A 16,797-nucleotide genomic window follows, 5' to 3' on the forward strand; every position below is an offset into this window, starting at 1 on the left:
GATAAGACCACTTATGATATGGGTACGACGCTATGCACACTCTGATTGGCAGATTTCCAGTCTGACATTTTCCCATATCCGTTACCAAGGCAATTGGTCCAGATCGCAAATCAAACTGTTTACAATTTTCACGGCGCAACATGTTGCCCCCCCAGAAAATTTTTTAAAGGCCAAGTCAAATTTTGTATATTCTGGTGAATTTTAATGGGTATGAAGCCCTCTGAAACAAAGAAAACTCAATTCAAACTATGGGGGCCTGGGGGATCTTCCACATAAATTTTTTAAAAGAGCAAGTCAAATTTTGTACATTCTGGTGAATTTTAATGAGTATGAAACCCTCTGAAACAATAAGTCACTTCAAATTGTGAAGTAAAAACACACTATTGATTATGGGGGTCTAGGGGATCTCCCACAGAAATTTTTTAAAAGAGCAAGTCAAATTTTGTATATTATAGTGAATTTTAATGGGTATGAAGCCCTCTGAAACAAATAAAAGTCACTTCAAAGTGTCAAGTAAAACACACTATTGCTTATGGGGGGTCTGGGGGATTTCCCACAGAAATTTTTTAAAAGAGCAAGTCAAATTTTGTATATTGTAGTGAATTTTAATGAGTATGAAGTCCTCTGAAACAAAGAAAACATACTTCAAACTGTCAAGTAAAAATTCTCTCTCTTCTGTAGTATTTTGATTTGTTCTAATCCGGTGAATGCACCAAATGGGTGCTGTGTTGCTGGCTGTACAGCCAATAGAATACAAAATTAGGGCCTAAAGCAACTGACAATGTTGTTCTGCTGTGCACAAAGTAACACTGTCACCAGTTTTGAAAACACATGTGCACTGAGAAACTCAAAACTGGCTTATTCACATTTAATCAGTAAAATGCTCTCACTCATAAAACAAACTAGGGCTGCAACTAAGGATTAATTTAGTAATCAATTAATCATTTTTTGCTGTTTTTTTTTTATACTTACGTGAGTTTTGCCATTATTTCTTGAAGTGAGTTATTATTAAAAGGCCTTTGTCAAGCAACATCAACGTTTGAGCTTGTAATAAAGTTATGATGTTATATTCTCGTAAAAACATACCTGGAGTAGTGTTTTGTTTTATTTTTGCACATACATACATCACCGACACACCACAAAGATTTCCATCAGGTTTCACCCAATTACGAGCATTTTTAGATGCCTACAGCAACTATCTCAACCACTGACAACACATTACAGCAAGAGTCCACAAAAAGTATTTTAAAGGCCTGACTAAAGTGTAATATGTGATCTTTAATAAGTTATTTTCATGAAAAAAAACACAAATGTGCAGTTTACTGCATTTAATTTTTTCTTGTGTAAAAACACAGCTTAGATGTGGTTTGACTGAAACAAATTGTCATTAAACTTAAATAACAAGGATGAAGTGGAGGTCTAAGAGTCACTATTTCTATATTTTTTGTTTATGTTCATTGTTAGTTTTTATCTTTTCTGTGTTTTGTTTTATCAGGTTCTTTTTGTCTGTTTCTCTAAAAGTGTCTTGCAGCAATATTAGTTACTTTGTTGTTAATATATAAATAAAAAAATATTACAATTCATAATACGTTTGACTCTTTTACGACAACAAACGCTAAGCCATTAATTAATTATACAGAAAACAAATGCATAAACTGTGCTGAGATGTGAACAGCTTAATGCTAACTTTAACACTGAAAACGCATCGGTCCCGTTTTTAAGTTATAAAATACAACTGTTTTAGAAGACCATAGTCGGTTTAATATAAAAAAGGTAAATATTACTCACAGACATATGCTCTTTAGGGTTTTAGCGGGAGAAAATTAAGATAAAGCGAAATAATACAAGAAACCATCGAAGCAGTGAGTCGGCTCAATGCTTCATTGGTTCAAAGCAAAGACACACCCTGCTCTACTTGGGGAGTGTCTGCCAATGTTCCCATAAAGACGGAGAAGAAAGACCGTGGCTCATGGCAAGCAGTAAACAGAGCGGAGAGGAAAGAAAATTCACATAGTCCCTTCCTCCGCAGGCCCCGCTGACAATGCTGCTGCTTTGATAAGCACAGAATGGAATGTTGCTTCGACAGTAAGACTATCATATTTTGGCCCCAAAACACGCGCAACACCACGTGCGCACGCGTATGTGTGGTTAAATTTTCCAAATGACAGAAATCCATTGTGGCAATGGAGAACTTTAACCCATGCCTTAAAGACAGTTGTGTGTAAAAACTTGAACCAAAGTCAACTGACAATGAATTCTGTCAAAACATGATATAATAAAATCAGACTTACCGGTAGTGCTAGCTTTCTGTATAAATGATTATTAAAAAGAGTCGGGTCAGGGTTTTGGCCCTTTTGGTCAAACCAGTCCAATTTTAATTTATTTGTGATCAACCTTTCATCGTCTCCATGCAGCAGAACATTGCATCCATTCTTTGTCATTAAATACAATGCAGAGCTCATGTTAAAATCTGTTAGGCGGGATCTCTCATTCGCTGCTGTGTGGTTTAATGGCGCCGCGTTACATTATCCTTCAGTCCCGGAAAAGGATGTGAAAATGTGAGACTTAATGTCCACTCTAACATCTCAGAGATATTTCTAAACAATTTTACAAATACAAACATTGTGAAGACAGACCCCAGACTAAATCCGAAGTGGGCCAGGAAAACAAAAATAACCCTTCTTCTGCATTTGTTGTCAGTTTGCAAACCAACACGGTTACTTACCGCCATGAACTTCTTTTTTCGAATTTATTGGCTGTTTGCAAATCAACAGTGTACATTCCCATCACCAATTGTTTGGCGGATTCATTAATGGATTCTGATGTATGCTGTCAAAAATAAACCTGGAGATGTTCACCATGTGAAGTAAAAAACCCGGATTTCCGGCAATTTCTAGAAAACTTACATCGCTGATAGCTAAAGCTCACCCAATAAAATACACAAAATCAAACTGTGTTCTTACCGGCTCCTGCGTCTGGAATAAGATGGAGAGCGTCGATGGCTCCTAAGACAAACAGGGACAGCATCATCAAATTATGGCATTCTCCAACGACAGCTGAAGAAAAGGTGAAGACACACTGGATGCCCTATTTTCAATGAGAGGCTTACTGAACAATTCCTACAGGCCTGAAATTGGGGGGGGGGGGTGTTTTTTTTGGTGAAAGTAGACCTTTGAAGGCAGGGGGTCTTAGGGCCACATCAAGGAAGAAAATTTGGGATTTTTGAAGCCCAGGGATGCACGCTGGAGGTTTTTTTTTGACACATTCTCCAATACCCCCCCCCCCCCCCCAATTTAGCTGTACTGCTTAATGCATGTTGTATTTGTATTTTCTTTTGCACATTTTCTTTGCCTTTATCCCAAATTCATATTACAACCTACATGTTGTTTGGTAAGATTACTAAGCAAAAGAACTGTAATTTTCATATTTGGCTTCCCTCATCCTAACTAACTCCATTTTTAAACCTAGAACCCCAAACAGACTCAGTAATGCTGAGCTTAGACATTACATTAAAAAGAAAACCGAGCCAACCTCGCCAACACTAGTTTCCAATGCCACAAAATTTTACCTTGGAAAAAATGTCAAGATCAAAGTCCTGTTAGAAGTGGCTTTTCACAAATATTTAGATAGGTCAAATTTCAGGAGTATGATTTAGTTCATCAAAGCTTTTGTGGTTGTTGTCAGGGCCCCCCCCACCCAACTTTTTCAGTTTCTGAATGTCTGTCAGAATAATTTTCACCAGAACATTGGTTATACCAGTCAAACTACAGCACAAATGAGCCCGAACACCATATATAATGAGGATATGAACGACAGTCATGCAAATTCAAGCTGCAATTGAACGCCTAGTACCGCATTCGGGACATTCGTGCGGCCAGAGCACATGCACTCAACATTTATGTTGTGCCAGTACTGGAAACGTTGTACCGCATTCTGAATGCAATACGAATGCGGAACATTTGTATGGCAATACGTACGCAATTTGAACCATTTGAACTGTGTTTGAGGTGCTGTACGAATTGTTCAAGCACGTCAAACCCTGGCCGAATGTCTCGACCGCCCTCCCCGTTACACTAGAGCTCGAATGCCATATGAATTAAACATCGAACAACATTTGTGCATATTGATCTGCATTAGAATTTCTCGTACAGCATTCATGTGGCACTTAACAAAATCCACTAAATTTGCATGGCCAGCACAAATGTAGAGAACATGCACACCACTGTCGTGTTGCATTCAAACTGGGAAATATTAGAACGGAGGTATAAGGGCAATCGCACAGCATTTGTGCTGCCTTCGGAGCATTCTGATCACATCTAAGAGAACCTCAAATGTTTCAGGCATGCTAAATCCTGCTGGCATGTCCCGATTGTGCCCCAATGAGCCGGATCCTCCCCATGCATCCTGTTCAGGACATGCAAAGGAAATATTGTAATGTGCAACATTCATGGCACGCAATCATTATTTGCACTAAACGTGAACATTGCACAATCGCACCGAATACACCGTGCACCAACATGTTCTCCATAACACATACCAGACAGATACATTCATCTACATGAGGTGGACTGATAGCGGATGTGTGATATCATGCTCATTCTGGACGTTACTCCGCAATTACAGGCGCTGCATGTCAGTGCGTCTCCGTGACATACCAATGTGCAGTGTGTCTGAACAGGGTCGAACAGCCAAGTAAACATGATCCTCTGACACAAGAGGTGGACTGACGATGCATCTGTGATATGTTCATTCATGACGTTACACCGTGATCACAGGCGCTTCAGCGTCAGCGTCTCAGAGCCGCGGTGCACTGAATGGCTGTCACTCTGATGCTAAGCATCAAGTGCCGTGTTTGACTCTGACATAAAACAAGTTTAAAAAAAAAAAAAAAAAAAAACAATAATAAAAGATGACCGGTTCAATCTGTGCCCCTGCTGAGGGAGAGGAGACTGTGGAGGGTGAAAAGGGGACCATCTGCACACTGGACTCCAAACGTGCGCATGCTGACACACTCATACAAATCCACTCCCACTGAGTGGAGCGCACGATCGGAGTTAATGGACACTTAAGGGGAAAACTTCAGTACCGACAAAACTGGCCGGTGTGGCGTTTCGTTTTATTCATTTTATTTGAAATTTTCTGCAGCGAAACTCTGCGTAAAAGCAGCGCCGTGTTTTGGATTGAAGAGCGCAAAGAGTGCCACGTTTGGTTGCTTTGCAGTGGTTGGTGGTGGTGACACTTGCAAAGTTGTCGATTTTTTAAAAATTATTCCTTAAATCTGGCAGAACTGTATAAGTCACTGTTCTCCACCCTTCCCTGCTGGCCAGTCACCAGCTTTTTACCAGCGCCAAGTTCCTGTCAATGATAGAATGGTGGCGCGCCATCTGTCCTTCTGGGCTGAAGTTGACATTGAATTTGCAGTTTGAGATGTTTCTGCAGGAACGAGTGGAGGTCCTTGGTGTTGCTTTCTTCTTGGAAAACCCTCTGTGCGCAAAACATGTCGACATGTCCACCTGGATCGTGACTGCAGCCTGGCTGAAGGCTGTTGGACAAAGTAATCCTGCCGACGCCCTAAAGCTATAATCATCTTCCCCTGTTGAGCATCTCTGCTCAATGCTACAAGGTGGGTTAAAAGCAGTCCTACTTTCAACCCCTGCCAGTAATAACGGCTGTGCATGTGACCCACATGTCCATAATAATCAGATCACACATGCACTCCACTGATGCCAATGGTCAGGGGACCCTGGTTTACAGGTAACTAGTTCATGGTTTGGATGTTATTCGGTCCATGTCATGTGACATGGCACACACTACACGACATACAGCGCATGCCCTGCCCACCCCGCCTCAGCCTTCCACCCACGCTGGGTTGTTGACCTGGATTTAGGAAGCTGCTGCCCTCAGTGAATGTGCGCAAATCTTCGAGCTGGCTTCGTACCACATTCTGGGTAATTCGAACCCCATTTGTATACTGCCGTATGAATGTCACATGAATGGTTGCTCAAATTCTGTTTTTCCAATTCACGTGATTCGTAGTTGGCATTTCTGCTCTCGTGTAACGGGGCCCTTATCTTTGCAATGAACAAATTGTCAATGGTTTCTGGCAAAGGAGGGAGCGGAGGCTCCGTTCACACCAGAGACTCGAGCTAGCATACAGACACCCAACCAATGCATTACACCTGTTGCAAACCGTGCTGGTCCTAGATCAGCCCAGCCACACCAGGTGCTGCAACTCAACCTGATGGGTGGCCTCCGGTGCAGAAACCATGATTTGATGAAGCAACTGTGGCACAAAGTGTCAGTGTCACAGAGGGACTTTTCGTCAGCCACGACAAAGAATTAAAGTATTTTCAGATGTCGTTTTCCTAAATCAGGCTTTATGTGGATACATTTTCGTTAGACTGATGATGAATCCTACTAAAACAAAGAGGTAAATCTTAATCTGTGTGTGAATGTTGGTTTAAATATTTGAGACTGTCTGTTCGCATGAGGACCGCAGCTTTCAGCCAGTCAATGGACAGCATTTAATGGACGCATTTGGACTTATGATCAACGACTTCCTGGGCCTACTGTACCAGTATTTTTATTTATTTATTTTTTTAACCAGCTGTGTAACAGGCACTGTTTGGAAAAAAGCATTTACAGTACGTGTGTTTATTTTTCTAACCAGCTGTTAGGAACTTTTTTTTTTTTTTTAAAGAAGCCTGTGCAACACTTCTTTCTGTGTAAATATCTCATGTTACAATGCAGACACCTTATAGATGGCTTATAGACAAGTGCAGCAACGAGTGCACTTGTACACTTGTTTTCTCCTTGTCAAGTTAGCGGGTGCGGCTTACATTCAGGTGGATACAAAACCTACCTTCAAAGGCATTTATGAACATGTGCCGGTGACATGGGAATATATTAAGGGAGGTGTTTAATCCATAGCTAGAGCTTACTAGACAAAAGCACACAAGATGAAACTGTGTTCTTACCTGCTCCTGCGTCTGGAATAGGATGGAGAGCGTCTACGGCTCCTAAGACAAACAAGGACAACATCAATTTATTTCATTCTCCAGTGAAAGCTGAAAACATAATGACAAAAGCAGAAAGTGGCAGTAGGACATTCCATCCAATTCTTTGGTGCATTCTTACAAGCTTAGAACCTGACAGATGGCATTTTTTGTATGCGTGTTTTGTGGATGAGATGTTTGTGGAATCAATATACAGATGAGCCCTGTTAACTCGGGCATGTGCAAGTCGCAATTTGGCTTTACTCGCTGTCAAGTGTCCTCTGGGTGCTGCTGAGCGCATGTATAAATTCCGACCCAATCTGGCATCCTAGCAGAGCGTGGCTCATCTCCCTGCGCTCACAGACTGAGCACAGAATTTGCCTCAAATACTTTTTGTAATCGAATTACTCGAGTAACTCGACTAATCGTTTCAGCCATAGATAGCAGGAAAAAAAAATTGCACTCTTTTCCATTCATAACATAGAAGTCAAGCCACAGCAAGGACACAACTGTGCAAAATTTGAAACTGCACAGCAATGCATGGTAAACTCATGTAATAACAATATTCAAATAAACTCATTTGAACTGATAGAATAAATTTGTCATTCATAGCTGTGTAAATTCAAAACAATGGGGTTCTAAATGATATCATGAGGTAAAATCAATTTTATAACTCCATGCTAGTGCTGCATTATCATGTATCAGTGAGAATGAAACAGCTTAGATTGAACTGAGCTATTTGTTATTGAACTAATATGACACCGGAACCACTTGGGGACCCAAATCAACACTCAGAATTTAACTGTTACATTGTCAATTTAAGTAGTTCACAGTCATCTCCAGGTTGCTCGCAGTAAAACCACATCAGATTAAGCAAGCGGGTGACCCGTGGTTTAAGCGCACTCAACACATGGAAAACAAATGCTCGTCGTTCAGCAAAAAGCTAGTATCAATGGGAAAACCTCACTTCATGAACAAGAAATTCGGGAAACACATTTTTTTCCAAATTTTTTTTTTTTTTTTTACAAAGAACTGACCATTTCTTTGCAGCGAGAAACATCACTGAAGTTGTTGCGTTGACTGCACGGACTTTCAGTCAACATTGTGTTCACTGTTTTTTGCGCTGCCACAAAGGCACTGTTTTCAATGTGAAGTGCATTTCAGAAGGTCATGACACCAGATGCCTTCAGCTTCCTCACATAGTTTGAGAAATAATCTCCGAGTGTGTCCCCCCGCCCAGCCATGACCATCTAAACTTGTTTTTGCTTATGCCAGTCAGCCAGTGCAATGTTATCATGCCTTTACCATGTGGACAAGGCCGAAATCTCACTTTTGTTCAAAATGCTAGTGTCCTAACATTTCATCCTAACTACAAAACGCAGCACCATTTAAAAAAAAATGTCCAAATCCTCAAACCATCTGAAAATGCTGCAGTATGTGGCAATGTAATGCTTCCTCAAAAAAAAAAACAAAAAAAAAAAAACACAAACAAACAAACAAAAAAAAAACCTGCATTTCTTGTATGTTAAAGTCTGTTCATCAATGTGGTGAGGGGTCATGATTTCATAGGGTGGGACCTCATACACAACTGGCTGATCCAGCCAAGTAAACAAAGAACAAAAAAGCTTGGATTAAAGTGCACACAGAGGGAATGTTTCATTCTATGCACAGGATGCCATTACATCTTAACATAGAAAATTATTGCATACTATATTAAGGTTAAAATGCTATTTGTAGCACCTTTAAAATCATTCAGCACCAGGAAACCCCTCTGCTAGTTTAAAAGCATAATTGAAGGAACTTTTGCACTGCTGCCAGAACACTGCCAACAGCCCAAAGGACACCAACTACTTTTTATAACATGTATGTCTGTGGGTGTCAGCACTGACTCACCTGCTGTAGCTTCGGCTCGAGAGCGGTAGTGACGTCCACGGGACCCAGATCTTGAGCGAGACCGTGAACCAGAGCGAGACCTAGAAATACAAGATCCAATTACCAAATTAACCCTCTTAAATTGATGCAATTTATGGGTGGTTGATGTGTGGAGGATTGACAGAGACATTGATGCTTTATTTGTCTACACACTGAAAATGAGACCATGAAATTCTTTTCAATCCACATTTAAGATGGCAAAAACTTCAAAGTGCTGTCCAGCTATAGAACAGACACCATCTAGAGTTGACACACTACAAGTATCTTCTTAACAGCTGTTTCATGATCCTGAACAATTGGAAAAACACTTACGAAATCAGGCAAAGCAGAAACTGGCAATATTGTGGATATTCTCAGTCATCTAGGTCATGGTCTTCAAGCAAGTTGAGACAAGTCAACTGGGCTTGTTTAGTTCCTTGAAAACATTTTGCTCTTGATCCCTAAAAGCTTCAGTTCTAAGGACCCTGTCTTCTGTTGGGTCGCTGATATCAGTCATGCAAAGAAGCAGAGGGTTGCACATTCAAAGTGTAGGTGACACGATATGTTTTTTTTTTTTTTTGACTGCGCGCCACTAAAAACCACGAACTTCCTGGCGAGTCACGACACTGGAGAAGAAGGAAGTGATCACAGCACCAGAACTATTATCTCAATAGCCCCATTAATTGATGTATTTTTACAGGCTACTGACAGCCCCGTTTCCACCGAGTGGTTTGGGTCAGCGCTGCGCTGTTTTCGGTGTCAGAACAGTTATTCTCACTGGCAGAATCCTTTCGATTGACAGCTGGAACACATATTGACGAGCACACACGCAGTGTCATGCAGATTCTCCAGTCCACACGGAGACAAAACTGGCTATTTTCACATTATTTAAAAGTTTGTAGATCATGGGAATTTCTTTGCATACAGACTGAGACGTTAGGAGCAGATGAGGGTCTGTGAGTCTTAACTTGCAGAGTAAAGCGCCTCGCAGTGGAACACGAGGATCCATTCACAGCAGAGACTCGAACCATCAGCCTCAGGCGCAATGAACAGATTACATCTGCAGTTGACCGTGCCGGTCGTGGATCAGTACACCAGAGACTAACCATCATGGATTGTTCTTCAGCCAGGACAACGAATTAAATTATTTTCAGACGTTTCATCAAATGAAGATGATCTCACTGAAATGGTCAGGTAAGACTATTATTTTCTCCTTGTGTGAAAGGTTTTAATATTTAATAACGTGTTATGCTACTAACGTACAGTACATTATATTCACAAAGGAAACAATATTTATTTTAAAACAGCTCGACCTCCGCTGTGCTTACAATTGATTTGGGCTTGAATCAGAAGGTGCCATTCTCGTGGTAATATAGCAACAATATGGCAGCGGCTGAGGGGTGAAATACAGTGCAGGCTTCAGACAGCTGTTTATTCTTCACCTGCGCACTTATCAATTTTTATTGTTCACGATGTTGTTTTGAAATATCAACATTTGATCATTTTTTAGTGATTATTTGTGCACATTTTTTTGGGTGTCAACTACACTTTAAATATGGTACTTCCAATAATCTATGCAGGAGTTTGTATTTCTTCACCTGCTACGACGGCCTCTCTTGCTGTAGCGGTAGCAGTCGTAGGCATAGTGGCCACGGTCCCCACACTGATAACACCGGTCATTGGGGTCAAACTGTCGTCGGTTGGGACGCCCACGACTCCTCCTGGAAAGACCTGTTGACATCTCCACACGAACACGGGAGCCACACAGAAGTCTAGTGAGAAAAATGGGGGAACCACATTTGTTAGAGAAGACCAAAGAAAGCTGTATTCATATGATGTGTTAATGTGAGCAGTAGGGCTACACATTTGACGAAAAATTGTGAAAAACATAGCATGTTAGCTGGGTGGTCATGTAATGTTAAGGAACAGACATACTCCCACTATATAGATCATTTACACCTCAGAGGTCTGACATATCACAATACCCCCAAAATGCTTTCACTGTACCTGATATTATTAAAAGAGCACCCCCCCACCCCCCATGCAGCAGCCTGGGGTTATCACTCTGTACCAAAATAATGAAGAGAGGGGGAGAGAATACCTTGCCATGCAAAGCAAAAATTGCTACAATCACACCAAAACCACCTTACTTGAGGTATTGGGGGGATAGTTGTTGTTTTGTTCATTAACCTTTGAGAACTAGGGAAATACCCAGATACATAAGTATTTTAACAGTGAGACAATTTTTTGCAATTTTGCCTGTTTTTGTTTGTTTTTAGCTGGAGCTGATTACAGAACATTAGTGTTGGGAATCAGACCAGCCATCTGTTTTATGGAGCGGACTACATCAATTAGTTCTTATACGGCACACAACCCGACAGTCCTTGAGACGGCATGAACTGTCGGGTGTTGTCGGATGTAAGGTCTGAAATCAACAACAAAACAATCCCATAATCAGTTGCAAATACCTCTGACAAGGTGTGTGTGTGTGGGGGGGGGGGGGTGACAGCCCAATCCAGAGTGGATAAACAGCACAACAGATCATCGTTACAATGTTTGGCGCATGTGTGCCGAGTACTACAGAGGTTGCTCATGCTTGCTCACAGGGGGTCGTTTTTGACCGTTGGGGTTTTACATAATTATTGTATGGCCTTGCCTTACAATATAAAGCGCCTTGGGGCAACTGTTTGTTGTGATTTGGCGCTATATAAAAAAAAAATTGATTGAAATTGATTGATGTGGAACGCCTTGGGTTGCAAAGTGTTGAGTGAGAAGTTCTCAGACGTGCATCTTCCGTGTAAGGACATGGCTGAAGCTATGGATAACACTATGGCAAATATCCATAACTTGCCCTGAAGAAGGGTGAAGAAAGTCTCTTAGATGTGTCCCAGATGTAACAATTGGAACAGTAAAGACAGTATTTAGTGTAGAACATTGGCACCAGCAGCTGTAATCCTGCATACTTTTTTTTTTTTCACGTCTTTAGTCATTCATTACAACAATGAAAATATCTTGTGTGAAAACCACATTTAATGTCTTGACTGAAACGTACTTCGCACAAATGACAACTGTTTGGGGGAAGCTTTCCATTACTGAGCATTCTCAGCTATGATATGATAAAACAATTCTACCGCATAAAAACGCAACATTACATCCATTCATCGAAAACATTCACCTGTACTGCTCCAATCATCATGAAAACTCCAACTCAACATTTTTCAGGCGTCAGAAACAGTAAAAGGTACACTGTAAGCAGTATTGCTGCTGAACATGACCTCACCCTCTCAGATTTTGTCCCTGTGCTTGGAGGTCTCGGGGTCACTCGGCTTGCCCTCGTCTCTCCCCAGCAACTCCTTTAGCAGACACCTCTTGAATTTATCATAAACCAAAGTATCTGTATTCAGAAGGGCCGGCTGGAGGGCATTAGGTCCTCCTGGGCCTGCGCCATGGAAAACAGCTCCTCTGACGTATTTTGGATGGAATACACACTTAATGGTTTGCCCCCCCAAGCCAACAGCAGAGGTGGGAGTTCACGCTTAGCTGCACAACTGAGCATGTGCATTCAGGTTGTAACAACAGCCTACTCTTTGCAGTAAATGTGGGCAGGGCAGCCGAACTCCTGCACTATAAATGATTGCGGTGCTTGAGTCAAGGACAAAAAAGTTGAGATCGAGAAATTGCTCGAGCTTTGCCTTTATCGTACCACCGCTACTAAGTAAAGTTAAAGTTAGCGGAAGATCATTTCTGCTAGTTGCACTGCTGATGGGGAAGGGCTCAGTCTGATCAAACCGCTATAATACGATTTGTGTGCAGGCACGTGCATTAACTGTGAGCAACCCGCTCCGGGTGGCATCACAGGTGGATTAATAAAAAATAAATAAAAAATTCTCATTAATATATACACTTTTCCTATGTTCTCTGAAATGTGGACATTTTTAATGCCCAGAGTGCGTGGGAGGGGTTTTCCTGAACGGAGGTGTGTCTCAAAGAGATGGTGGAGTAATGAGACACACCTCTGTTCAGGAAATCCCTGCAGTTTGCAGCCAGCGCACTCATGCAGGTCACTGACCAACTTTTCATCACAACCAGGTAGGGTTGGGTATTGAGAACCGGTTCTTTTTGAGTATCGTTAAGAAATGAATCGATCCACCGACATCAATAGCCTTTTTGCTTAACGATTCCCTTATCGGTCGTTCAGAGCGGCCGTTGTTTTTGAGGGTGTTTGTCGGGAAATGATCATTCCTCTACGTGATTGCAGACCCTGCAGTGGCTCTGTAATCAACCGTTTCTGCAGCAAGACTCCAGTTTGATGTGTAAATCAATGAAGCAATGCTTTGATCCACTGGCTCGTTGGTTCTTTGATTCGCTGCTCTTCAGAAGCAGTAAGTCCACTTCTTAACCCTTCTCAAATCCATTAAAATATCATGACTCACTTTTGTGTGTATTAAAGTCACTAACTGGGACTCTTGTTTTGTTGTAGTCAAGAAACGAGAATCGTCCTCCGTTCTGTTGGCACAGCTCCAAACGCTGTGCAGCTCTCTGCTGAGACAGTCCGATCGGAATTAATAACTTCAAAACGAATTACCACTTTAAATAAAATGACACCTCTTACAAACGTTGCAATACAGACAAGAAACTACAATCAAACATTTTTTTCCTCGCAAAATGAGACGTCCTGCATTCGTGCAGCACAGCCAGCTGCAAGAGCTCAGCTCAGATGTATGGAAAGACATTCATACCAGTAACGTCTGAAAGGAAATGCTTTTGACAAAAACGACATTTTATTTCTGTTTATGTCCAGAGATCAAGGATCCAACATGTACAGTTTATTATGTCCAGAGTTTAAGGATCCAGTAACCAATTTCATATTTATTTACTTTAAGACTCAAAATTTCATTGAAGAAAGACAGTTTTCGGTGGCTTTTCAGTTGTGTGACTATCCGAGAAATTGTGAATGAGCTGGACTTGCCAGGACATGTCCTGTGAGGCTTCATCACGGCGTTGCTTTGCGTCATGTGGCTCCGTCCCGACGCGGGAATTTCTCCGCTCCTCTTTCCATGACAAAAACTCCTGTAACAGTGGAATGTGCTGTTCATTTCCAAAGTCAAGGCTTTGTTGATCAGGGACGTCGTCTGACTTTGACAGAAATTGCAGAAGACGTGAACATCAGCACATTGAGACAGACGTGCGGAGAAATTCGCACATCGGGGCGGAGCTGTGATGAAGCCTCACAGGACATGTCCTGGCATGTCTAGCTCATTCACAATTTCTCGGATAGTCACACGACTGAAAAGCCACCGAAAGCCGTCCTGTGAGACCAACACGGAAGTGCTTTTGTCCCGCACCATGAGCGGCTCCGTGGCGCATCCCTCCGTTTCTCTTTCCATGACAAAAACTCCTGTAACAGTGGAATGTGCCAAAAAGTGGTGATGTCCACGTCTTCTGCCATTTCTGTGGAAGTCAGACGATGTCCCGGATCAAACAAAGCCTTCACTTTGGAAATGATGTGGTTGTTTCAGCAGGGTTTCAGCCTGTCGATCGGCTCTCGGAGTGCGCTGCGCATTTAGACGCTGTGGGCGGTCTTTAAACCGGCTGGAGCACTCCTTAATCTGTGTAATCCCCATAAAATCGTCCCTGAAAGCCATCTGAATTTTCCGAATGGTGTCCACCTGGTGGTCTCTCACAGTTTCTGGAAAAATGTGATGCAGCAAAGCTCCAAATCGTTCAGACATTTTATTCGCAATAAAAATCCGACGAGAGGGGTGGACCACTGCTCACACAAGCCTGCTCACAGGCGAATGACGCAACCGACAGGCGTGAAATAACTCACGCATGCGCACAAAGGTTCAAGCTTGGCTGATGCAATCACACGTGATTCAAATCCATATGGTTTTGCAAAAAATAAAAAGTTCGGATACTTTTCAAATAGACCTTGTGTGTATATATATATCATATTCTGGACATGTTCAAAACAAAAGTTTAAACTCTTGCAACAGTACTCCCACTGCCAGAAAAACTTTCTACTGTTTTTCTAAAACACGGGGGTGTGTAAAGATGAGTTTGTGATCTAAAAGGTGTAGCACCTTAGGGTCACCTGCTTCGTCACACATGCAGATAAATAACATTTCATGTGAAATGTTTGTTTTGAGAGGTGCTCAGAGCACCTGCTCTGAGTCCAAGAAGTGTGTGCAGTGAAAAGCCTTAAATAAATTTAAAAAAGGACAAACAGAAAACTTGAAATTACATGATGAAACCATTTTTTTTTTTTTTTTTTTTTTTTAGAACAGACTACAAAGGAACAGGTGCACAAGAGTGGTAAATTGTCCTTTAAATAAAAAAAAAAAAAATAAAAAAAAATAAAAAAGTGGTGGCAACCTGTTTGCCCACTCTCAATTTTATCAAAGCGGGAAAGGAGTGTCTTATTATTATAACAACTGCAACACTGCAAAGGCATGGATAGTCAAATTCTAAAACTATGGGACTGACCATAACAGCATTTGTCAAGTAGAACATAACCCTTTATTATTCCAGAAGCAGTTCATTTAATTTCTCGATATATTGCACTTTTTTTTTATTTGTAGCTAAAGTGTAGACAGCTGTAATTTCTTTTAAATTTGTCATTTCCGTTTATTTTTTTCAGTTCAGTTTTGAGTTCATGTAGTCTCAAGTGTTTGAATTTACAAGGTTAGATTTAATGCCATCCCTCTGCACAATATGAAATGCAGATTGTACTTATTTTTCACATATGTATCATCCTGGTGTCACGATGAATGAACAGCATGTAAAATCCCATTTTAAGTTGCCAATACAAGAGCACTGTGTGGTGCCTAGCTTCATCGTAGGAAATATTTTGTATTAATTTTCCAAACTTCATTTTTGGATTTATCTTGTGCGAGTGTGTGTTTCTCCATCATTCGAACCAAATCTGGCACAAAAATAACATCATTGGATAATTACCACCTTTTACTGGACTTATATGGCTGGAAAACAACTAAGCCATGAAAATATAAACAGTTTTTTTTTTTAAACCACTGCGAGGACTGTCCAATTGTCCAACTGAGAAAACTCACTTTGTCCTCTTCAGAGCAGAGCGCCACACTGAGCTCTGTGAGCAAAATTCTGGATTATAAAAATCAAGGAAAGAAGGACATAGTTGACTGTAAGTCCCCAAACTTAATGGACCCATTTATGTATTAAAATGTTCCACGCAAGGTGTTTTCATGCAGGTACTGTCAGGTGCATGACCGTGAAGAGAAAGAGAAAGACAAGATGAATCCCAACTGAATGTGCACTGTACAGAAATATGGAAAACGGAATCCTTTATTACTTAGCTTGTTTTGTATGCCATGGTGACAGCTTGTTAGCTAGTGCCACACTGACAGCTGAGCTGCATGTCCGCTTGTGCTGAAATGACACTGGAACAGAAGTCCAGAATGCACCACCAGCCACAGGAAAAGTATGAGACAAAGCTCTCCACCTGATGTCCACACAGTTTTGAACATGCACAAAACTTTGACAAACTCAGTGGACATCAGATGACAAGGAACTCATTTTGCACTTTACAAAATGAACTTTATTCATAAAAATCACAGCACACAGTTGTGTGGTCACGGTGTCGTTTGTGAGTTGTGCGTGGCTTGTGTGGTATTTGAGTGCCCTCAAACTTTTAAGACTCTTCTGCATTTGTTGCGTGCAGCTCCCTATTTCATGGCGACCATGGAGATCATGGCATGGAGTGCGTGACTACAGTTTTGTAAGGTCCCTTGCACGCACTGTGCATTTCTAGAGTCCTAAGGCATTCATCACAATTTCATGCTTGCACAAGGGACATGGAATGGACTATGTCCCTGTGTAACAGGAGTTTGAGCAGCTTTCAGGCTCCTCTCCTGTG

At 41.4% G+C, this 16,797-nt stretch overlaps 1 protein-coding gene across 1 annotated transcript in view; it reads right to left on the reverse strand.

The window, feature by feature from the left end:
* Positions 1-2,946: 2,946 nt before the first annotated feature.
* LOC117509033 (serine/arginine-rich splicing factor 7-like) overlaps positions 2,947-16,797 on the reverse strand; it is a 29,511-nt gene continuing 15,660 nt past the window's right edge. Inside the window, exons 3-6 of the mRNA XM_034168848.1 lie at positions 10,505-10,678; positions 8,889-8,968; positions 6,978-7,019; positions 2,947-3,005 (exon numbers count right to left, since the gene is read on the reverse strand). Of these exons, the coding sequence (XP_034024739.1) occupies positions 2,947-3,005; positions 6,978-7,019; positions 8,889-8,968; positions 10,505-10,678 (355 nt within the window). The remainder of the gene's footprint in view (positions 3,006-6,977; positions 7,020-8,888; positions 8,969-10,504; positions 10,679-16,797) is intronic.

The sequence above is a fragment of the Thalassophryne amazonica genome, chromosome 4 (genome assembly GCF_902500255.1).
Source record: "Thalassophryne amazonica chromosome 4, fThaAma1.1, whole genome shotgun sequence".
Lineage (NCBI taxonomy): Eukaryota > Metazoa > Chordata > Actinopteri > Batrachoidiformes > Batrachoididae > Thalassophryne > Thalassophryne amazonica.